Source organism: Scyliorhinus torazame, chromosome 11 (genome assembly GCF_047496885.1).
Source record: "Scyliorhinus torazame isolate Kashiwa2021f chromosome 11, sScyTor2.1, whole genome shotgun sequence".
Taxonomy (NCBI): domain Eukaryota; kingdom Metazoa; phylum Chordata; class Chondrichthyes; order Carcharhiniformes; family Scyliorhinidae; genus Scyliorhinus; species Scyliorhinus torazame.
Window position 1 is genome coordinate 60,049,808 of NC_092717.1, and position 25,702 is coordinate 60,075,509.

The 25,702-nt window shown below is 52.4% G+C and overlaps 1 protein-coding gene across 1 annotated transcript in view; it reads left to right on the top strand.

Annotated features, from left to right (window-relative positions):
- itga9 (integrin, alpha 9) overlaps nucleotides 1–25,702 on the top strand; it is a 936,771-nt gene that overhangs the window by 29,834 nt on the left and 881,235 nt on the right. Inside the window, exon 3 of the mRNA XM_072467362.1 lies at nucleotides 190–296. Coding sequence (XP_072323463.1) covers nucleotides 190–296 — 107 coding nt within the window. The remainder of the gene's footprint in view (nucleotides 1–189; nucleotides 297–25,702) is intronic.

Here is a 25,702-nt window from a genome sequence, read left to right on the forward strand (position 1 = left end):
ATCAAAGAATAAAGGGAAACAAATTAATTTGCTCAGAACAAATGGGATATCCATTTCGAGCTTAACGCTTTTTTGGTGTGTCTGCTGTTTTTATCCAGGTGTTTATTTGCTGCAAAACCTTTCAATTTTCGGAAATTCAACATCATTAGGATTAACATGGAGTGTAACAATTACCCTTGAAATTCTCAGGTGATCAACGGGGAAAAACTTGTGGCAAAACCTGCAAAGAGAACAGGGACAATGAGTGGATGGGAGTGAGCCTATCCCGACAGGCCGGAGGTAATGGCAGTGTTCTGGTAAGGATAATGACTTTTCTTAGCATTTGGGCAAATTCAAACACTCCCTGTTTACATCTGTCTGATATACTGTGATCTCTCTTTAAAACAGTGCTCCAAGCTGTTGAGATTGTTTGAATTGATGAGTGGCTAAGCAGAGGCCATAGCCTTTTCCAGTAAGGAAAAGGGTGTTATCAGATGTTGAAGACCTATCCAGCTGTTAACTGAATCTCCTAGCAATTCACGATAGAGGCCAGTGCGTATGATTCTTACTCTTCTGAATGAAGAAGTGGACCTGGTAGACTGGTGAAAAGTAGGGGAAACTTAGTCAGAAAAGTTTCAAACTGTAGCAGGGTGATTGAGGGCTGGTAGGCCAGTCACAGTCCAAAGATCTACACATTAGGTGGATTGGCCATGATAAATTGCCCCTTAGTGTCCAAAAGGTTAGGTAGGGTTCCTGGGTTACGGGGATAGGGTGGAGGCGTGGGCTTAAGTAGAGTGCTCTTTCCAAGGGCTGGTGCAGACTCGATGGGCCGAATGGCCTCCATCTGCACTGTATATTCGATGATTCTATGATTTATACTTGATGTTGTCCTATCCCAGGCAGCTGCTGCTGGTTTCTTGTTGAAGGGGTTTGAAAGGCTCACAAGAAGTCTGATTGCTTGGTGTAAGGTTGACAAAAGGGGTTATTTATGTTTCAACAAAAACAGGAAGTGTTAGAAATACTCAGTACATCTGGTGACATCTGTGCAGAGAGAAACGGAGTCAGTGACCCTTTCTGAGGGCTAGTGCAGGTCATGGACTTGAAGCGTTGACACTGTTTCACTCTTCACAGATACTGCCTGGCCTGTCAAGTATTTCCAACATTTTCCATTTATATTTCAGATTTCAGCAGCTGCTGTACTTTGCTCTCCTATTATATGCTGCATGCTGCACTTGTAAGGGGCTCAGCAGGGGAGTTTGAGAAAAGGTGGGGGATGTTTGTGACCGTGTTTGAGGAGCTGTTCGTCGCGGATGGGGGGGGGGGGGGGGGGGGGGGGCTGGGGGGGTAAAAAAGGCAGAAAATCTGTACAAATTGGCAGTTGATTGTTGGGAAGAATGTTTCCCGGGATGTTTATTTGCTTTAACTACTTTGATAAAATTTGTTTAAAAAAAAGTGTGGTTAGTTTCAATTTAAAATGAGAAAACATGCATTACTCAATGCAAAGTGTAATCGTACTGTTTACAAAGCCCACATATGCGAATAGAAATAATAATAATCGCTTATTGTCGCAAGTAGGCTTCAATGAAGTGTGCAGTATTGCAGGTGAATAGTTTGGTGCTAATTTACTGCAAAATTTTGCAATTTGGAGGCGGAACTAGGAACTAGGAGGAACTAGGAAGCGGAATAGGATATCACCATTCGTTCAAGATTTTCTCCTTTGTATATGGAATTGTTGTTTGTGATGCTTGTGAGGTTTAAACCTTTTGGATCCTACAGCTTGGATATTGCATAGGATCAGATTCAGAGAAGCAGAGCTGGTTTCATAATATGAATGACCAGGTTGTGTGTAATTGACTGATAAAGTTATGGTTGTAATGTGTATCATACTGAAACATGAGCTTTCGATGGGCATAGAGTGCAAAAGCCAAAACGTTTTAGTAAATCCATATAAAACAGCCAGTATCCACTTTGACTTTAGTTCCCAATTCTGGGCACCCGAGGTATGTAAGGGGGAAGGTCAAAGGAAAAGGGGGTGGTGTGTAAGGGGCTTGAAAACAGGCAAAGCACAAGGGGCCATGATTCCTCTCCCTGGCCCTGGGGTGCAGTGCAGATTCAGCAGCATGATACTTGGGCAAAAAGGGTTAAATGATGAGGACAGGTTGCACCAACTCAGCTTTATTCCCTTGGGTATAGAAAAGTGAGGGACGATTTAAAGGAGTTGTTAAGAGAGATAGAGATAAACTATTGCTTCAGGGGAGTCCAGGACAAGGAAACATAACCGTAAAATTAGTGTTAGTTCATTCAGGGATGTTGTCAGGATGTCAAAGTCAATATTTTCCTGCTTCTGTAGTAGAAAAATTCAACACACTCGTTAAGACAGAATAACAAGCTTTATTGTCGAAAACAACTGCCTGCAGTCATGGCCGAAACTTGAAGTCAGAGAGCAGTCAACAAAACTGCTCAGTCTGTCACAAGTTCCACACTTTCGCGGAGAATTAACTCAATATTTATACATTATCTTTATCAAGATTATGTGACAACAGTATGGTCAGAAGTTTGATCGGAAATACAAATGGAAGCAAAGACCAGACCATGTTTGGTCATATCACTCATACCATTATTTAGTCCTCGGAGGGAACATTGAAAGGTCAGAATAGACTTGTTTCTTCCTGAACTTATCTTTGTTTTAAATTCCTACGGCCCTGGGTTGTGACGAGTTAGTTTTATCAGGAGTTGCCGAGGTCCGGTATTTTGGAATGGCGCGACCTTCGCTGATATTTTCAGACTTCAAGTTATGCAGAGTTGGCCTATGGCCATACTAGTCTGAAAATGGTTAGGGCAGCATTCTTTACCTGGGCCTGGGGAGCTGGAATGAGTAGTTTCAGTCTTTCTTGTATTGTATCAAACCTTTTGACCAGTCTTCCCATTGACCAGTTTTCCCATCATGCCATTGCTCAATTTGTACCATATCACAAGGAAATATTTTGTTATACAGTAGATAAATGGAATCATATAGTCCCTACAGTGCAGAAAGAGGCCATTTGACCTATCGAATCTGCACTGACCCTTCGAGAGACCACCCTACCTAGGCCCTATACCCCGCCTGTAACCCCACCTAAGGGGCAATTTAGCATGGCCAATCCACCTATCTTTGCCTGTGGGAAGAAACCGGAGCACCCGGAGGAAACCGATGCAGTCGTAGGGAGAACGTGCAAACTCCACACAGTTACCCAAGGCCGGAATTGAACCTGAGTCTCTGCCGCTATGAGGCAGCAGTGCTAAACACTGTGTCGCCGTGCCGCCCCCATGAGAATTCCCTCCAGCAAAAAGCTGCGAAGGCGAGATCAATTGAAAATTTCAAAACTGAGGTTGATAATTCTGTGTGAGACAAGGATATCAAAGCGGGTAAATAGATCAGTGTGGTAGTCACCACTGTTGTATTATATTGTATATGTGGGTATTACGGTAAAGCCCCTGTACAACAGGTACGGGGGTAGATCCCTGCCTGCTAAATGTGTGTGCTCTCCGAACAGCAGCCATTTCATAAGCTGCTGTAGGAGGCCACACCTTGACAAATGCTGAATTCTTTACCCGTCAGTCTGGCCTCAATAAAACTCGAGATGGATTTGTAGGCATAGTATTATTTATTTTTAACCAACTTGCAAGTCTGACTCGCTTCTCAGGGACACAGAACCAGTCTCCTGGACCCCCTGGAAACGACTGCGGTCCGAGACAAAGGGATCTCTGCAAATACATTCACATACACAATTCCCATAGGTCATCCAATACCCCTCCTGACCTGGCCATACATCCTAATTGGCTCACGTCTCATTCCTTAACCCTGGCCTCTTGTTACCCAGCATCCCTTTCTCCTCCTCTACCAGACACCCCTCCCCCTTCCTTGCCATGCTTTCTGAAATCCTTTGTCTGAACTCACTAGAATTAGACCGGCCTACATCTACATTACTGTAACTAATATATTTAAACTAACTATTTTATATCACATTCGTCAACCTCTCTGTGTAATAAAGCCTCAATTACATTCTACTCTCATTTTGTCGGAATTGATAGTGCATCAATTTATTACACAGAGATTTTTCAGAGATGGATCTCCGCATCAAGCCGGATCGCCTGCAGCTGCATCCTCAAGCAGACAACGCCAAAAAGCAATTCCAACATTGGCTGGCTTGCTTTGAAGCATACATCGGGTCTGCGCCAGACCCAATCTCAGAAGCACAGTGTGGTAGGCTATATTAGGGGTATCGCGGTACCTAGGTGGGATGTACCTGATATTGTAGTATGAGTGGTAGAACCTGCCTGCTGGTTCCTCCCAGCAGGCGGAGCATAAGAGTCTGTGTTTCACCCACAGCAGTCATTCTGTACCGGAGTTGCTGGGGTAACTACTTGTTCATTAAAGCCTTCAATTGGACTACAATCTCGCTTCAGTAGTGATTGATCGTGCATCAATTTAATGAACAAAATTGAAGAATGTCTGCTCTCCGCACGAAGCCAGAGTGTCTACAAATCAACCCCCACGTGGCAAATGCAGCAGCAACCTTTAAACATTGGCTGGCATGTTTCAACGGGTACATCAGGACGGCCCCAACTACCCCCACGGAGGAACAGAAAATGCAAGTCCCCCACTCAAGGGTGAGTCCAGAAATCTACATGCTTATCAAAGGCGCGGACGGTCTCGAGGACACAATTACTTTGTTAAAAGAACACTACGTCCGCACTGTGAATCAGGTATATGCTCGGCATCTTTTGCCACCAGACGGCAGATCCCAGGGGAGTCATTGGACGATTTTTACCGCACATTGTTAGTGTTAGGTAGAAACTGTAACTGTCCACAAGTCTCAGCCAATGACCACACTGAACTCTTAATACGGGATGCTTTTGTTGCGGGCATGCTGTCCTCTAAAGTCCGCCAGCGACTGCTGGAAAACGACACGCTAGGGCTTAAAGAGGCACGGAAATTTGTGCACTCCCTAGATGTAGCCTCCCGCAACGCCCAGGCCTACATTCCCGACTACGCGGTACCCGCATGGACAGGGTGGACCCCACCCAAGGCCGATTCCAAAGCACCCCTAAATTCCCCACAAGCTTGTGCAGTGCGGCAGCCAGGAAACCGCGGTGGGGGGCCCGATGCTATGTTTGCGGGCAAAACAAACACCCCCGGCAACGCTGCCCGGTCCGATCCGCAATCTGCAAGGGCTGCGGGAAGAAAGGGCACCTCGTGCAGTATGCCAGGCCCGGTCGGCCACCGCTGTCTCCACAGGCGAGCCTGGCATACGATGACGTCTCAGGACTCCGACTCAGCTGGCCATGTATCACCTGATGAGATCTCCCAGCAGGCCATGTGCGATTCATGGGGACAGCCATCTTGGATGACGTCTCAGGACCCTGACTCGGGTGGCCGTGTATCACCCGGCGAGATCTCTCAGCTTCTGCCACAACTTGCCTCAGTGACACTGGACCAGTCGCGGCCCCTTCAACTGCTATGACGTCGGTACTCATCAACGGGCACAAGACATCCTGCTTGATCGACTCTGAGAGCACGGAGAGTTTCATCCATCCCAATACGGTAAGACACTGCTCCCTCGCTGTACACCCGATTAAACAAAAGATCTCCCTGGCCTCTGGGTCCCACTCGGTGGAGTTCCGGGGGTACTGCATAGCCAACCTCACGGTCCAGGGCGTGGAGTTCAATAACTTCCGACTCTACGTCCTCCCCCATCTCTGCGCTGCCACACTCCTGGGACTGGACTTCCAGTGTAACCTGCAAAGTTTAACGTTCAAATTAGGCGGCCCCAAACCCCGCTCACTGTCTGCGGCCTCGCGACCCACAAGGTCGATGCGCCTTCCCCGATTGCAAACCCGTCGCCACCAGAAGCAGACGGTACAGTGCCCAGGAACGGACCTTCATTAGGTCGGAAGTCCAACGGTTACTAAAGGAAGGCATTATCGATGCCAGCGACAGCCCCTGGAGAGCTCAAATGGTGGTTGTAAAGACCGGGGAGAAACATAGGGTGGCCATAGACTACAGTCAGACCGTCAACAGGTATACGCAGCTCGACGCGTACCCTCTCCCCCGCTTATCTGAAATGGTCAACCAGATAGCGCAATACAAGGTTTTCTCCACAACAGACCTTAAATCAGCCTACCACCAGCTCCCCATTCGCCCGGACGACCGCAAGCACACTGCGTTCGAAGCAGATGGGCGGCTCTACCACTTTCTAAGGGTTCCATTTGGTGTCATAAATGGGGTCTCGGTCTTCCAACAGGAGGTGGTCCGAATGGTTGACCAGTACGGTCTGCGGCCTACGTTCCCGTACCTCGACAATGTCACCATCTGCGGCCACGACCAGCAGGACCACGGCACCAATCTCCGCAAATTCCTCCACACCGCAAAAATCCTGAACTTAACCTATAACAAGTACAAATGCGTGTTTTGCACCGATCGCCTAGCCATCCTCGGCTACGTAGTGCATGATGGAGTCATAGGCCCAGATCATGAACGCATGCACCCCCTCATGGAGTGTCCCCTCCCCCACTGCCCCAAGGCCCTGAAACGTTGCCTGGGCTTCTTTTCTTATTACGCCCAGTGGGTCCCCAATTATGCGGACAAGGCCCGCCCACTAATCCAGTCCATGGTTTTTCCCCTATCGGCAGAGGCCCGCCAGGCTTTCAGTCGCATCAAAGCAGGCATCGCCAGGGTGACGATGCACACAATCGATGAGTACCTCCCCTTCCAGGTCGAGAGCGACGCATCAGATGTAGCTCTGGCTGTCACCCTCAAACAGGCGGGCAGACCCATGGCCTTCTTTTCACGCACCCTCCACGCCTCAGAAATCCGCCATTCCTTCGTCGAGAAGGAGGCCCAAGCCAACGTCGCAGCTGTGCAGCATTGGAGGCATTACCTGCCCGGCATGAGATTCACTCTCCTCACTGACCAACGGTCGGTAGCCTTCATGTTTGACAATGCACAGCGGGGCAAAATTAAGAATGATAAAATCTTACGGTGGAGGATCGAGCTCTCCACCTATAATTACGAGATCTTATATCATCCCGGGAAGCTCAACGAGCCTCCTGATGCCCTATCCCGCGGCACTTGTGCCAGTGTACAAGTAGACCGATTCCGGACCCTCCACGACAACCTCTGCCACCCGGGGATCACCCGGTTCTTCCACTTTGTTAAAACCCGCAATCTGCCTTCCTCCATCGAGGAGGTCAGTGTCATGACATTCAAACACACATCACAACACACACATCATGATAGGCAGACCAACAGACCAATTAGCACACATAACACGACAGCCAATCACAGACAAGAGCAGACACAGTATAAGACAAGAAACACGACACCTCCTGGTCAGTCCATCTGGAGACAGGACAAGGCCAGGACCTCATTAACAAGACACTCACACAGTCACCACGTGCTGAGTACCAAGTCAGATGTGTAAATAACTAGTTGGAATAAAACTGCGTTGTACCAATCGCAACCGTGTTAGTTCGTCTGTACCTCAGAGCACCCAACACCACATGGTACCAGTGAATGAATCGATACTTACCGGCAAATCTGCCACCCTGAGCCATGGACACCCACAACAAACCACAGCCGTTGCAAGTCGCTGGGAACCTGGGCACCAATTGGAAGCTCTTCAAGCAGCGATTCGAACTGTTCATGCGAGCCAACGAAAAACAGGGCGCCTCGGACGAAACAAAGATTGCCATGCTCCTCACTACCGCAGGTCAGCACGCTATCGATGTATACAACTACTTGGTGTTCGCGGAAGGCGAGAACAAATCTAAATATGCCACGGTCCTCCTCAAGCTCGACCAGCACTTCAACGTTGAGGTCAATGAAAGCTTTGAGAGGTATATCTTTCAGCAGCGCCTACAAGGTAAGGATGAGCTCTTTCAGTTCTTCCTGACGCACCTCCGCATACTCGCGCAGTCCTGCGGTTACGGCACCACCTCAGAGTCCATGATCCGGGACCAGATCGTTTTTGGCATTGCCTCCAGTGGCCTACGCCAGCAGCTTCTAAAAATTAAAGGCCTGACCTTAGCATCTGCAGTTGAAGCCTGTGTCCTGCATGAAAATGCGACCAGCCGCTATGCCCAATTTCAGGCGACCGAATCGGCACGGAGGGGGTCCCAAGCGATCGAATCGGCAAGCCAGGCCGCCCACGAGGCCGAACGCATCCAGGCAATCGAGTTTCTCCCGGCCCGCGGCCCGGACGAGGGCGGCCGTTTCGCGTGCTTTTTGAGGCCTCTCGCGTTTGTGCGCGCCAAAACCTACGGCAACACTGAGGGACGTGCTGCGCAGGCGCGCCCAACGCAAGACCGAACTGCGCATGCGCAGTGGCATAACGAACGCCATGACGTCATGACGTGCGGCAACTGTGGAGCTGCACACTTAAAAGGGCAATGTCCTGCAAAAACCCGACAATGCCTACGCTGTGGCAAGATGGGCCACTACGCTGCCTACTGTCGAGCGGCTCAACCTGTGGATCTTCCACATCTCCGACAACCTCACAGACACGTGCGGACCATCCAGCCTCCACATCAGGACATCCAAACCGACGACACAGATGACCAAGACGCCTTCCGGGTTGCGGTCATTGATGTGAACCGGGTCAACACCATCAATCCGGCCGATGAATGGAGTGCCACCCTGACGTTCAACCGATCGCCGATCACTTTCCGCCTGGACACTGGCGCATTCGCCAACCTCATAGCATGGTCAGCATTCTATGCCATGAAGGTCAGACCACCAATCCAGCCATCCCGGTGCAAGATGGTCGACTACAACGGGAACGTTATCCCGGCCATGGGATCCTGCCAGCTCCAGGTGACACACAAAACACACACGGCCACACTCTCGTTCGAGATAGTTTGCTCATCGAAGGACCCCCTGCTGGGCGCACAGGCATGTAAGGCTCTCCACCTTGTGCAACAAATTCTCTCTCTCTCTCCAGACGGCACGTCTGACTTCCCGGATGCAGAGTTCAACGCACAGCTCCAATCGCTCCTCGCCCACAACCAGGAGGCATTCGAAGGCATGGGAACCCTGCCATACACCTACCAAATTCGCCTCAAAGCGGATGCCATCTTGGTCGTTCACGCACCTCCCAGGGTTCCTGCGCCACTTAAAGACCGCCTCAAGCTGCAGCTGCAGGATCTCCAGGACCAAGGGGTCCTATCCAGGGTCACGGAGCCCACGCCATGGGTCAGCTCCATGGTGTGTGTCAAGAAGCCCTCTGGCGAGCTTCGCATCTGTATAGACCCCAAAGACCTCAATAATAACATTATGCGGGAACATTATCCCATACCCAAACGGGAGGAGATCACCAGTGAAATGGCCCAAGCGAAGATATTCACGAAACTGGATGCTTCTAAAGGATTTTGGCAGATCCAACTGGACCCGTCCAGCCGAAAGCTATGCACCTTCACCACCCCTTTCGGCAGATTCTGCTACAACCGGATGCCATTTGGCATCATCTCGGCATCCGAGGTCTTCCACAGAATCATGGAGCAGATGTTGGAAGGCATCGAAGGGGTGCGCGTATATGTGGACGATGTCATCATCTGGTCCACCACACCGCAGGAGCACATACATCGTCTCCAACGCGTTTTTGCCCGCATACGGGAAAAAGGCCTGCGCCTCAACCGAGCCAAGTGCGCCTTTGGCCAGACTGAATTGAAGTTCCTGGGGGACCATATCTCCCGGTCAGGGGTCCGTCCGGATGCAGACAAGGTGAGCGCCATCACAGCCATGCCGCAGCCGGCCGACAAGAAGGCTGTCCTACGCTTCCTTGGCATGGTCAACTTCCTAGGGAAATTCATTCCCAACCTTGCCTCCCACACAACGATTCTGCGCCACCTCGTCAAAAAATCTACAGAGTTCCAGTGGCAACACACACACCAGCTGGAATGGGAGGAGCTCAAACGCAAACTCACCACGGCACCAGTGTTGGCGTTCTTCGACACGTCTCGTCCCACCAAAATCTCAACTGATGCCAGCCAATCCGGCATTGGAGCAGTGCTCCGGCAGAGGGATGACACGTCGTCATGGGCCCCGGTTGCCTATGCATCGCGGGCCATGGCCCCCACAGAGCAGCGCTGCGCGCAAATCGAAAAAGAATGCCTGGGCTTGCTAACCGGTTTAGACAAGTTCCACGATTACATCTATGGTCTTCCATGGTTCACAGTCGAAACTGACCACCGCCCCCTGGTCACCATAACAAACAAGGACCTGAACGAGATGACCCCTCGCCTCCAGCACATCCTACTTAAACTCAGGAGGTACGACTTCCAACTGGTCTACACTCCAGGGAAGGACCTCATCGTGGCGGATGCCCTATCCAGAGCAGTGAGCACGCCGCCAGATGCGGAGGGGTTCGTATATCAGGTCGAGGCACAGGTGGCCTTGACAGCGGCAAATCTGCCGGCTGACGACTCCAGTCTGGCCCGCATCCGCCGAGAGACAGCGGCCGACCCCCTTTTACAGCGAGTGATGCGCCACATGATGGGAGGATGGCTCAAAGGGCAGTGCCCGCAGTTCTATAATGTACGAGACGACCTAGCCATCATTGATGGGATCCTTCTGAAGCTGGACCGGATTGTGATTCCGCACAGTATGCGTCAGCTGGTTCTCGATCAAATACACGAAGGCCACTTGGGGGTCGAGAAGTGCAGGCGGAGGGCCCGAGAGGCGGTATACTGGCCGGGCATCAGTGACGATATTGCCAACATGGTGATCAACTGTACAACCTGCCAAAGGTTTCAGCCGGCGCAACCTCCTGAGACGCTTCTGCCCCATGAGCTGGTGACGTCCCCCTGGGCGAAGGTGGGTGTCGACCTATTTCACGCGCTTGGCATGGACTATGTTATCATAGTGGACTACTTCTCCAATTACCCAGAAGTCATAAGCCTGCACGATCTGATGTCGTCTGCTGTCATCAGGGCCTGCAAAGACACCTTTGCTCGCCACGGCATTCCGATTACTGTCATGTCGGACAATGGGCCCTGTTTTGCCAGCCATGAATGGTCGTCCTTTGCGGCCTCGTATGGCTTCACACATGTGACGTCCAGCCCTCTGCATCCCCAGTCCAATGGAAAGGCGGAGAAGGGCGTTCACATTGCCAAGCGGCTCCTCTGCAAGGCTGCTGCTGCCGGATCAGACTTCTACCTCGCCCTGCTGGCCTATCGCTCGGCCCCACTAGCCATGGGTCTCTTGCCAGCATAGCTGCTGATGGGTCACGCCCTCAAAACCACTGTGCCTTCCATCCTGGCACCAACAATAGACCATGCTCCGGTACTGCATAGGATGCAACTGCAGCGCGATCGCCAGAAGAGATCGTACGACACAAGGGCAACTGATCTTCTCTCCCTGGCCCCTGGAGACAACGTCCGCATTCACCTACCAGATGGTGGCTGGTCAGCACCTGCCGAAGTTCTCCGACGCGTGGCTCCCCGCTCGTTCCTGGTACGCATGCCGGATGGATCCGTGCGTAGGCGCAATCGCCGAGCCCTTCGCCTACTTCCACGCTCGCAACGGAACCATACACAGACGCCGTGTCCTCCACTGGTTCCTGATAGCGACTTTGTGGAGCTGCCATATACCATGCTCCTTCTGTCGCCGCCCGTGGCCAGGCTCGCACCTCAGCCGGTGGTTCTCGACCCACCCTTGAGGCGGTCAACCCGAATTCGTCGCCCACCTACTAGACTGGACTTATGAGACTGTTCACACGTCAAGTTTTAGCAACTACTGTATTGTAACATGTCACTGTTTTATCGTTCCAGGCCTCGTTTGATCGGTCCAAATTTCAACGTTATTCTTCTTTTGTTATGGTACAACCTTGTTAGCATGTCACACCTGACATCGCCCCTTGTATATAGTTACGCCACATGTACATGCTGTAAATATCATGCACACACACCTTTAGCTGCACTCAGGACACATTTATATTTATAACCACGTAGGCACAGAATCTTGTAAAAAAGGGGATGTCATGCTTTTCAAACACACATCACAACACACACATCATGATAGACAGACCAACAGACCAATTAGCACACATAACACGACAGCCAATCACAGACAAGAGCAGACACAGTATAAGACAAGAAAAACGACACCTCCTGGTCAGTCCATCTGGAGACAGGACAAGGCCAGGACCTCATTAACAAGACACTCACACATTCACCACGTGCTGAGTACCAAGTCAGATGTGTAAATAACTAGTTGGAATAAAACTGCGTTGTACCAATCGCAACTGTGTTGGTTTGTCTGTACCTCAGAGCACCCAACACCACAGTCAGGGCCGTAACCAGAAACTGCCAAATCTGCGCGGAGTGCAAGCCACACTTCTACAGGCCAGAGAAAGCGCACCTGGTGAAGGCCTCCCGCCCCTTTGAACGCCTCAGCGTGGATTTCAAAGGGCCCCTTCCCTCCACCGACCGCAACACGTATTTCTTAAATGTGATTGATGAGTACTCCCGGTTCCCTTTCGCCATTTCCTGTCCCGACATGACGGCTGCCACCGTCATTAAAGCCCTCCACAGCATCTTTACCCTGTTCGGTTTCCCCGCCTACATCCATAGCGATAGGGGGTCCTCCTTCATGAGTGATGAGCTGCGTCAATTCCTGCTCAGCAAGGGCATTGCCTCCAGCAGGACGACCAGTTACAACCCCCGGGGAAACGGGCAGGTAGAGAGGGAGAATGGGACGGTTTGGAAGGCCATCCTACTGGCCCTATGATCCAAGAATCTCCCAGTGTCCTGATGGCAGGAGGTCCTCCCCGATGCACTTCACTCCATCCAATCACGACTGTGCACTACTACCAACGAAACACCTCATGAGCGTCTCCTTGCCTTCCCTAGGAAGTCCTTCTCGGGGACATCGCTCCCAACATGGCTGGCAGCCCCCGGACCCGTCCTACTCCGCAAACACGTACGGGCCCATAAGTCGGACCCACTGGTCGAGAGGGTACATCTCCTCCATGCTAACCCCCAGTACGCCTATGTGGCGCACAACGACAGCCGACAGGACACGGTCTCCCTCTGTGATCTGGCCCCCGCTGGATCACAAACCCAAACCATTTTTTCACCGGCGCACACCACCGCATCCCCCTTCCCAGGAGGATCCGTCCTCCCACTGGCCCCATCCAGATGTGATGAAGCTGAAGACGACACTCTCCCATTGCCACGGATGCCCGAGCCGACGCCAGCATCACCGTCGGGACAGCGCCGATTGCAGAGGACGACCAGGGCCCCCGATCGGCTGATAGTTTAATTGTAAAATGAACTTGTAAATAATTGTCTGTGAATATGTGTATTGCATGTAAAGGCACCGAAGGGTACCGCTTTAACCTCTACCAATGTAAAAGCAAGGCCACCACCCCCGCCGGACTCTTTTTAAACAGGTGGTGAATGTGGTAGGCTATATTAGGGGTATTGCGGTACCTAAGTGAGATGTACCTTTAACTGTAGTATGAGTGGTAGAACCTGCCTGCTGGTTCCTCCCAGCAGGCGGAGCATAAGAGTCTGTGTTTCACCCACAGCAGTCATTCTGTACCGGAGCTGCTGGAGTAACTACTTGTTCATTAAAGCCTTCAATTGGACTACCAAACTCGCTTCAGTAGTGATTGATCATGCATCACACAAAAGCTCCAGATTCTGTACACGCGGCTGAGCTCCAAAGTTTTTCCCCTCGTCCAGGACGTGCCTACCTACGCAGAGGCCATGGCGCTCCTGAAGGAGAATTACGCTCAGCAGACCAACAAGATCTATGCCAGGCACCTCCTATCCACGCGGCACCAACTTCCCGGTGAGTCAGTGGAAGATTTCTGACGTGCCCTGCTCGCCCTGGTGAGAGACTGTGACTGTGAGGCCTTTTCAGCCACTGAACATTCGAACCTGCTACTGAGAGACGCGTTCGTTACGGGCATACGGTCTCACTACATCCGCCAGCGCCTCTTCGAGGAGCCACGTTTGACCTCGCGGCAACCAAGAAACTAGTGCTCTCGCTCACGGTCGCCTCACGCAATGTACAGGCTTTCTGGCCCCGACCGCACGGCCCACTCCCCCTGTACATCGTGGACCCCACCAGCGGCCACCCCATCGTGGAACCCATCAGCGACCGCCCTCAGCCAACCCCACGCCTGCGCCGTGCGGCAGCCAACCAACCCTGGGGGACCCAAGTGCTACTTCTGCGGACAGACAAATCATCCCCGCAGCTCTGCAAGGCCTGTGGCAAGAAGGGACATTTCGCTGCAGTGTGCCAGGCCCGCTCAATCGTCGCTATTGTCCCGGCAACCCCAACGTGCGGCCAGTGGGCGCCGCCATCTTCCTCTCCTCTGACCACGTGCGGCCCGTTGGCGCCACCATCTTGCTCCACTCACAATACGTGCGGCCTGTGGGCGCCGTCATCTTGCTTGCGTCAGAACGAATGGGCACCGCCATCTTGTCTGCCCCAGGACACATGCGGCCAAAGGGCGCCGCCATCTTGCCTGCCCCAGGACACGTGCAGCCCGTGGGCACCGCCATCTTACCCGCCTCAGGACCCCTGCCCGTCGGGCACCTCATCGGGCTGCTCATCGCCTGTAACCGCCGACGATCAGCCGTGTCTCGCCTTGGTCACGATCGACCAGTCTCGACCGCACAATCTCGCGACCGCTTCGACAAAGGTGAAAGTCGACGGGCACGAGATGAATGAAATGAAATGAAAATCACTTATTGTCACAAGTAGGCTTTAAATGAAGTTACTGTGAAAAGGCCCCGGCGCCTGTTCGGGGAGGCTGGTACGGGAATTGAAACGAGCTGCTGGCCTGCCTTGGTCTGCTTTCAAAGCCAGCGATTTAGCCCTGTGCTAAACCAACCCCTGATATCCTGCCTTCTGGACTCCGGGAGCACTGAGAGCTTCATCCACCCCAATACGGTAAGGCGCTGCTCCCTTGCGGTACACCCCGCTAACCAAAGAATCTCCCTGGCCTCCGGATCCCACTCCGTGGCAATCCGGGGGTACTGCATCGCCACCCTCACCGTCCAGGGCGTAGAGTTCAGTTGCTTCCAGCTCTACGTCCTCCCCAACCTTTGCGTTGCCTTGCTACTCACCTGGACTTCCAGTGCAACCTCCAGAGCCTAACCCTGAAATTTGGCAGACCCCTACCACCCCTTACTGTTTGCGGCCTCGCGATCGACCCGCATTCCCTGTTTGCAAACATCACCCCGGATTACAAACCCGTCACCACCAGAAGCAGACAGTACAGCGCCCAGGACAGGACCTTCATCAGGTCTGAGGTCCAGCGGCTGCTGCGGGAAGGTATCATCGAGGCCAGCAACAGCCCCTGGAGAGCCCAAGTGGTAGTGGTGAAAACCGGGGAGAAAAACAGGTTGGTCATTGACTACAGTCAGACCATCAATCGGTACATGCAGCCCGACGCGTACCCCCTCCCACGCACGTCTGATATGGTCAATCAGATTGCACAGTACCGGGTCTTCTCGACAGTGGAGCTGAAACCTGCCTACCACCAGCTCCCTATCCGTAAGGCGGACTGCCCATACACTGCGTTTGAAGCAGACGGCCGCCTTTACCATTTCCTTAGGGTTCCCTTCGGTGTCACCAACTTGATCTTCCAACGGGAGGTGGACCGAATGGTTGACCGGTACGGGCTGCGGACCACTTTCCCGTACCTGGACAAGGTCACCATCTGCGGCCACTACCACCAGGACCACAACGCTAACCTTTCCAAATTTCTCCACACCGCCAAACTCCTCAACCTAACCTACAACAAGGAGAAGTGTGTGTTCAGCACGAACCGATTAGCCATCCTCGGCTATGTGGTTCAGAACGGAGTTCTAGGGCCCGATCCCGATCGCATGCACCCCCTCATGGAGCTCCCTCCTCCCCACTGTCCCAAGGCCCTCAAACGATGCCTGGGGTTCTTTTTGTATTACGCCCAGTGGGTCCCAAACTATGCGGACAAGGCCCGCACACTCATTCAATCCACCGCTTTCCCACTAACGGACGAGGCCCACCAAGTCTTCAACCGTATCAAGGCCGACATCGCCAAGGCCGCGTGCACGCTCCCCTTCCAAGTTGAGAGCGTTGCATCAGACGTCGCTCTGGCCGCCACCCTCAACCAGGCAGACAGGCCCGTGGCATTCTTTTCCCGCACCCTCCATGCCTCCGAAATTCGGCACTCCTCTGTCGAAAAGGAGGCCCAAGCGATCGTTGAAGCTGTGCGACATTGGAGGCATTACCTGGCTGGCAGGAGATTCATTCTCCTCACTGACCAAAGGTCGGTTGCCTTCATGTTTAACAACAAACAGCGGGTTAAGATCAAAAACGATAAAATCTTGAGGTGGAGGATCGATCTCTCCACCTACAATTACGAGATTTTGTATCGCCTCGGTAAGCTCAACGAGCCCCCCAATGCCCTGTCCCGAGGTACATGTGCCAGCGCACAAGTGGACCGACTCCGGACCCTGCACGACGATCTCTGTCACCCGGGAGTCACCCGCTTTTACCACTTCACGAAGGCCCGCAATCTGCCCTACTCCATCGAGGAAGTCAGGGCTATTACCAGAGACTGCCAGGTCTGTGCGAAGTGTAAACTGCACTTTTACCGGCCAGACCGTGCGCGCCTGGTGAAGAGTGGACTTCAAAGAGCCCCTCCCCTCCATCGACCGCAACACATACTTTCTTAATGTGGTCGACGAATATTCCCGATTCCCCTTCGCCGTCCCATGCCCCGATATGACGTCTGCCACCGTCATCAAAGCCCTCAACACCATCTTCGCTCTGTTCGGTTTCCCCGCCTATGTCCACAGCGACCGGGGATCCTCATTTATGAGCGAGGACCTGCGCCAATACCTGCTCAACAGGGGCATTGCCTCGAGCAGGACGACCAGCTACAACCACAGGGGAAACGGGCAGGTGGAGCGGGAGAATGGGACGGTCTGGAGGGCCGTCCAGCTGGCCCTACGGTCCAGAAATCTCCTGGCCTCCCGCTGACAGAAGGTCCTCCCCAACACATTTCACTCCATTCGGTCGCTCCTGCGCACCTTGACCAATGAAACCCCCCATGAACGTCTCTTTGCCTTCCCCAGGAAGTCCACCTCCGGGGTTTCGCTCCCAACGTGGCTGGCAGCTCCAGGACCGGTTCTCCTCCGCAAGCACGTGCGGCTCCACAAGGCGGACCCGTTGGTTGAGAGAGTACAGCTACTCCGTGCGAACCCACAGTAAGCCGACGCAGCGTACCCCGACGGCCGCCAAGACACAGTCTCCCTCAGGGATCTGGCATCAGCTGGGTCTCCACCCCCCCGGCCCGGCGCCACCCTCCGCTCCCCCGGCGCACCCCACAGCAGCCCCCGCTCCAGGACAATCCGTCCTCTCCTTGCTCTCACTCGGGGATGAAGACGATTTCAATGCGCTCCCGGAGTCACCGAAGACCAAGCCGACGCCTGAGTCACCACCAGCACTGCGGCGCTCTCAACGACAGATCAAGGCGCCCGATCATCTAAATTTGTAACCTTCACTGTAATTTTAAAACCAATCTGTATGTATATAGTTTTCCACCAGTCCCTCTGGACTCATTTTTAACAGGGGGTGAATGTGGTAGTCACCACTGTTGTATTATATTGTATATATGGGTATTACGGTAAGGCCCCTGTACTACAGGTATGGGGGTAGCCCAGGAGGCGGAGTATAAATGTGTGTGCTCTCTGAACAGCAGCCATTTCGTAAGCTGCTGTAGGAGGCCACACATGATAAATTGCCCTCAGTGTTGGGTGGGGTTACTGGGTTATGGGGATAGGGTGGAGGTGTTGATCTTGGGTAGGGTGCTCTTTCCAAGTGCCGGTGCAGACTCAATGGGCCGAATGGCCTCCTTCTGCACTGTAAATTCTATGAAAATCTATGATAATCTCTGTGTAATAAAGCCTGGATTACATTCTACTCTAGTCTCGTCGTAATTGATAGTGTATCAATCAGCCATGACTAAACTAAATTGCAGAGCTGGCTGGAGGGAAATTGAAAGGCAGAACAGGCTGGAATAGCCTCCTCTTGTCTCTGTGTTCCTGCAACCTCTTTTCAGGGGCAGTGCTGTAGTGTCTCCACTGCGGATGGACTGTATTTACCACATAACAAATCAATGCCGAACATAATCATTTACAATGGTGAAATTCAACAACAAGGATATGCCAATTTAAGATGTTTGGATATATTATCGATGGATATACATTTGTATAAATCACTTGCAGATTCTAAAGCAAATAGATGTGATAGCAGCTGTTGTTAACATAATTTATTTTCTATGAAAGGTTTTAGGCAAATGATTTCTCAGTTCCATCATTACAACATCACGGGTTTCAGCATCTGATGTGTCAGTAAACAGTTGACACAAACAACCTGACACTTCCTTGAAGATGTTTCCCATTGTGCATTATTAGGTGACCAGGTTCAACCCCAGTGGCATTCTCAAATGAGGATTGGGATATCATGGCTGGAATTCTCTGGCCCCGCTGGTAGCGTGGGGCGGCTTCAATGGGAAATCCCATTGACAGTGGTGGAAGCGGAAAATCCCGCCACCAGAGATTGGGGTGCCACAGGGCGGGATTCTCTGTGAACCGGCGGGGCGGGCAACTCCGGCGCGAAGGAGTGGTGTGAACTACTCAGGCGCGGGCCGCCCCGAAGGTGTGGAATCTTCCGCACCTTTAGGGGCTAGGCCGGTGCCGGAGTGGTTTGTGCCGCGCCGGCCGGCGCAGAAGGGGCCACGGCAACCGGCGCCGAAGGGCCTCCGCTGGCCGGCGCGAGTTGGCGCATGCACGGGAACGCCAGCGTGTGCTGGCGTCATCCCAGCGCATCCGCAGGGGGGTTCAGCTCCGCGTCGGGTTACAGTGGCCGACGCGGAGGAATAGAGTGCCCCCACGGCAGAGGCCCGCCCGCGGATCGGTGGGGTCCGATCGCAGGGCCAGATCCCCCCACGCCCACCCGAGGGCCCCGGAGGCCGCCCGCGAAGCAGGTCCCGCCGGTAAGTACCTCCTTAATTTACGCAGGCGGGACGGGCCTAAAACGGGCGGCCGCTCGGCCCATCGCGGGCCGGAGAATTCGGGCGGCCCCGGGGCCCATTGCATCGCGCCGTTCATCGCCATTCTCCGAGGCGGGTGGCGTGATTCACATCGGGGGGATTTTGGGAAGGCCGGAGACTTTGGCGGTCGGAGGGGGCGGGATTCACGCCGACCCCCGGCAATTCTTCGACCCGGCGGGGGGTCGGAGAACCACACCCACAGGGTTGGGAGGCGGGGGAATTCCGCCTCAGATTGGAAGAATTAAAAAAGGAACTGGTGCATACCCACTGACAGAACCCATGTACCTAGGAGTTCACTTATTTTATTATTTTTTAAAAATGCATTTTATTCCAAACATACACGGTGTCATTACAACATCACGAGTTTCAGCATCTGACGTGTCAGTAAACAATTGACACAAACTATCTGACACTTCCTTAATTCTTCCAATCTGAGGCGGAATTCCCCTGCATCCCAACCCTATGGGTGGGATTCTCCTTTAAGACATGGATGTTTAAGCAATGTACCTTTAAGAAAACAGTGATGCCAGAGAGTGGGCGGAGCTGGGCTTTAGGTCAGCCATTTTGCAGGTTTTTAGTTTTAGTTTTGCAGTTTTGAAAAGAGCTGGTGTTTTGCTGTGAGCTGGATCTCTGCCATAAAAGACCATCTCTGGATCAATTGGGTGATTTAAACTCATAATAGTGAAACCATTAACCTGATGTGATTTTGTTTAAAGGTGTTAAGTCTCTTGGAAATTTGAAGGAAAATTTTGAGGAATTATTTACTGTTACAATATTTTCTGAGTTATCTTTGAAGTAAGGGTGTTAAGAGATCCAATGTTTATTTAAGATGTTAAGTTGAGTTCATGGAATAAACAGTGTTTTGTGTTTAAAAACCCACATGTCCATAATTGTAATCCCACACCTAGGGGAAAAACCGTGTGCTTGGAAAAGCAACAAATACATTAAAGGGAGAGGTTGGTTGAACTCCATGATACATTTTGGGGTTCTGAAAACACCTCGCTCATAACAACGGAAATAAAACAACCCAAATCGATAATATTCTCAACACCCCCACAGTTCACAGTTTGTGCAGTTTTTTCTCCCTTTTCACCACCCCCCCCCCCCCCCACGACAAACAATTTCTCAAACATTGGGCGTCATTCTCCGACCCCCCGCCGGGTCGGAGAATGGCCGTTGGCCGCCGTGAAACCCTCCCCCGCCCCCGCCGAAGTCTCCGGTACCGGAGATTGGGCGGGGGCGGGAATTGGGCCGCGCCGGTTGGCGGGACCCCACGTTCAATTCTCCGGCCCGTATGGGCCGAAGTCCCGCCCAGAAATTTGCCTGTCCCGCCGGCGTAAATCAAAGCTCGCATTTACCGGCGGGACCAGGCGGCGTGGGCGGGCTCCGGGGTCCTGGGGGGGGGTGCGGGGCGATCTGACCCCAGGGGTGCCCCCACGGTGGCCTGGCCCGCGATCGGGGCCCACCGATCCGTGGGCGGGCCTGTGCCGTGGGGGCACTCTTTCCCTTCCGCCTCCGCTACGGCCTCCACCATGGCGGAGGCGGAAGAGACTCTCCCCACTGCACATGCGCGGGAAACTGTCAGCGGCCGCTGACGCTCCCGCGCATGCGCCGGGAAACTGTCAGCGGCTGCTGACGATCCCGCGCATGCGCCGCATTTCCGCGCCAGCTGGCGGGGAAACAAACGCCATTTCCGCCAGCTGGCGGGGCGGAAATCCCTCCGCCGTCGGCCTAGCCCCTCAATGTTGGGGCTAGGCCGCCAAAGATGCGGAGCATTCCGCACCTTTGGGCCGACGCGATGCCCGTCTGATTGGCGCCGTCTTTGGCGCCAGTCGGCGGACATCGCGCCGTTGGGGGAGAATTTCGCCCATTGTCATGAACAGCCAGCACCATGTCTCGAAGCCCTAAGCTGATCCCCTCAACTCAAACTTAACCGTTTCCAGCCGAGGTCTCCCAGCCAGGCTGGCACCCCCAGCGGCGTTACCGACCACCAATCCAGCAAGATCCTTCGCCGGGCAATTAGAGGAGCAAAGGCCACGGCATCGCCTTGTTGCTAACTTTAGCCTTAGTTTAATTGCTCTGTTCTTTTGCTCTTTGATAGCTTTGCTCTTGAGTCGCCAGATATCTTTCTGATACCGCCACGTGGTTCAAGTCCGAGTAATGATCAATAATCCAACACACCGTTTAGTAAGAGTTAAATCAGCGCACATTTATTAAATACAGTAGTCAAAACTTATGCATTGATTCTACGTCTAAGCTACTTCCTACAACTAACAGGCCAATATTTAACTTGGAAATGGCCCAGCAGGTCATAGATCATAGATCATAGACTTTACAGTGCAGAAGGAGGCCATTCGGCCCATCGAGTCTGCACCGGCTCTTGGAAAGAGCACCCCACCCAAGGTCAACACCTCCACCCTATCCCCCAGCCCAGTAACCCCACCCAACACTGAGGGCAATTTTGGACACTAAGGGCAATTTATCATGGCCAATCCACCTAACCTGCACATCTTTGGATGGTGGGAGGAAACCGGAGCACCCGGAGGAAACCCACGCACACACGGGGAGGATGTGCAGACTCCACACAGTCAGGGAAACGAATGGCCTTTTGTTCGGGTTCTGAGCCTGCGGGATTCGAAGCTGGTACAGATTGATAGCTAGGAGCGCCTATCTCGTAGCGAGCGTTGAAGTAAGACTTAAGATTTAAGCGGCTGTTGAAGAGTGCAGAAGGCTAGCAGAAGGGTGCAGAAGGGTTGATTTGAACTTAGACTCTATTATAGTCCCCAGGGGCTTCCCGCCTTTCGGGGTGGACCCTGTACCTGGTTCCAAGTGATTGGACTTTGTCCCAATCACTTGGTTCGATTTCTCCAATGCTGGAGCGATTCCTTGATCGATGGGCGGTCTTGAGGTGATCGTTCACCTCCCTTTGTGTAGGCTCCTGTTGGCACCGAAAAGTCTGGGTTGGCTTTGTGTGTCTAAATTGTTGCACATTGTTCCCGGGGATTGCTCATTAGTATTCAGATGGCTGGTGTTTTGTAGTGCTGATGGCTACAGGTATCGATCTTGTCTGGCCTTCCCAGAGGTGAATACACAGTCTACCTGCAGCTGCTTGTTTTAGTCCTGTTGGCTGATTTTCCCATCAGCCTTTTCCGTTCGCCATTTAAAATCGGGGTTTGCCATTCTAAATCGGGAGTTAGTCATTTTAACTGGCTACAGCCTCCCCATTCAGTGTATCAGCTCCGGAATTTCCGATATCCTAAAGATGCCACCATTGGTTCCAGCCAGACATCTACCCCCACAATCTTCGATAGTGTCCCGAATACCGCTTTCTGGTATCTCTCCAACTTCTCAAAGCCTCAGAACATAGAATCATAGAATTTATAGTGCAGAAGGAGGCCATTTGGTCCATCGAGTCTGCACCAGCCCTTGGAAAGAGCACCCTACCTAAGCCCATGCTGCCACCCTGTACCCAAACCTCCACCCTATCCCTGTAACCCCACCTAACCTTTTTGGACACTACGGGCAATTTAGCACGGCCAATCCACCTAACCTGCACATCTTTCGACTCTGGGAGGAAACCAGAGCACCCGGAGGAAACCCACGCAGACACGGGGAGAACGTGCAGACTCTGCACAGACAGTGACCCAGCGGGGAATTGAACCTAGGACCCTGGAGCTGTGAAGCAACTGTGCTATCCACTATGCTACCGTGCTGCCTTATCACATGTGCACGTGATTCGTCGACCCTCGCCCACACTTCTCGCACTCGTCACCCACCCCCTGGAAGAACCCACTCATCCTTGCCCGGGTTATTTGAATCCTCTGCACCACCTTGAACTGAATCAAGCTCATCCTCGCGCACGAGGACGTTGAATTTACCCTACACGTCGCCTCACTCCACACTCCCCATCCATTCCTTCCGCTCAGAGTTCTTCACTTGCATATACCTGAATTCACTTCCCTTTGGCAGCTCTGTCCCCTCCCGCAGCTCTTCCAGACCTTCAAACCTCTCCTCCAGTTATAGATCCCTCGTCCACACCAGCCCCTCCTCCCTCCACTTACCATACATCCCATCCATCTCCCCACAAAACACACATCATCTTAAACCTATGATTTCAGCACAACGGTCTCAGCACCGACATCCCCTCCATCCTAAAGTGTCTCCTCAGCTGATTCCCCACCTGATTGTAGACTGTACCACCGAGCTCAAAGTGTACCACCCCGGAGCTAGTGGATGTGACGCCGTCACCATGGCCCTCCAACTGGACCCACTACATGACCCCTCCTCTATCCTAGCCCACTCTGACCCCTCCCCCCACCACTATCTCACCTTCTCCACATTTGCCGCCCAGTATAAATGAAGCAGGGTCGGGAGCGCCAGCCCCTGTTTCTGCCTCTGGAACCAGGCCCTCTTTACCCTTGGCACCTTTCCCGCCCATACAAACTCCACAATCACTGCCTCCAATTTCCAGAAGAAAGCATTAGGGTTAAAGATCGGGAGAGTCTGGAATCCAAATATAAATATCGGCAGCACATTCATCTTAACCACCTAGACCCTCCCTGCCAGTGTCAGGTGCAGCATATCCCACCTCCTAAAATCCCCCTAACCTCCTCCATTAATGTTGTCAAATTCCACTTATGGATCGTAGCCCATTCCCCTGTCACCTCGATCCCCAAATACCTGAACCTATCCCTGGCTAGCCTAAATGGCAAAGCCCCCACATTGGCTCCCTTGACCTGTTGCATTCACCAGGAACACCTCACTCTTCCCGACATTTAACTGATATCCCGAGAAAGCCCCAAACCGTTCCAGTATGCCCATAATCCTACCCATTCTCTCCAGCGGGTCCGACACAAACAGCAACAGGTCGTCCATGTACAGCGACACCCAATGTTCCCTACTCCCCCTCATGATCCCCTGCCACTCCACTGACCCCGTTAGGGCCATCTTCAAGGGCTCTATCGCCAGCGCGAACAACAGCTGTCAAAGGGAAGGGATAGAGTGGGTCAGGGATCTATTTGTGGAAGGGAGGTGGGTGAGGCTGGAAGAGTTGCAGGAGAAGTTCCAGCTCTGAGTGGGAGTGAATTCAGGTACACACTGGTGCAGGACTTTGTGCGCAAGGAGCTCCCCTCGTTTCCTCAGCTGCCAATCAACAAATCACATAGTCATCCAAAAATAGAACCAAATTGCAAAAGGTTTGTCATTGTTCCCTTTTTCTCCCCTGAATGAACAAACCTCCTGCCACAAAGGCCACGGCATCAACCACCTCCCTTCCAGTAGCTCCGGCAGCTCTGAAATTCCACGGCACCTCCCTCACCCCCACGATCTCCGACAGTGTCTCGAAGATCGAGGTCCAGATTTCCCCTAACTGTGGGCATGACTAAAGATATGAACATGATTCGCTGGTCCCCTTGCGCACCTCTCACATTTGTCCTCCACCTCAGGAAAGAAACAACTTGTATGAGCCCATGTCATATGGGCTCCGTGCGCTTCCTTAAACTGTATCAGGCTCATCCTGAGGGGAGAAATAGGGAAAAATGACAAACATTTTGCAACTTGGTTGTATTTTTGGATGACTATGTGATTTGTTGATTGTGTTTGGAATAAAATTTATTTGAATTCAAAATAAATACTGGAGGGTGGGAAAGACATATAATTCTGCTTTTAAACCAGCAAGTTAGCAATAACTCCCTGCCAGCGGGATCTCTCCATCCCTCTGACGGCGAGCCTCAGAGGGTGCGAACAACAGGAAAGCCTGTTGACAGCGGAGGGGCTGGAACAGCTTGCCGCTGGCCAATGCCGGGCCACCGACATCACCACAAAACACACAGCGGGGGGAGGGACGGAAAATCCCACTGTGTGTTTCTTTCAAATAAACTGTGTTCATCTGTTCCCTACAAACACTCAGGCTTGATTTTAACTTTTTCTACTTGGCGGAAAGAAGTTGGGGTGGGGCCTGCGGGATATGAGGGAAGTGGTCCATTTAACGAGGTCTGTCACTTATCCCCTGTGATCTTGCTACCTCCCTGCTGTATCCTGAGGTTCACCTGTTCCTTTGAACAGGCGTTCAGGGCCCTTCCCCCCAGGAAGTCAGTTGAGACTGCCTCTAAGTATTCTAACTAAGACAGCTTCCCTATCAGGCCAGATCAGCCCAGAGGGGGAGCGTTGATCAGAAGAAGCCCAGCATGGAGTTCTCCACTGGGCCTTAGACCGATGCCTTGGGCCTATCTTTCCCCCTGATCACAACTAGAACCCACCGCACCACTTACCTGAGTCTTAACTCAATCTTCTTCCCGTCGAAGTGCGTCAGCAAAAGTATTTACAACAATGAGATTGCTACATCCCCTGGTTTATTGACAGTTTTGGAGTATGCCTGCACTGCATCCCCACCTCCATTAAAATTAGGCCTCTGTGTTTGTTTAATACAAATTTTGTTTAGTATAAATTCTTTGTGTTTATTTAGTGAAAATTGTCTCTATTTATTTAGTATTAACTCCACTGTTTTCAGCTTAAATTCTTTCACAAGTCTTTCTTTTAATCCTGTTTAAAGAGACAGTAACAATGCTGTCATATGGTTAGGAATCCCTTCCTTGACCTCTCCATAATCACAGAATTAAATGACAAAA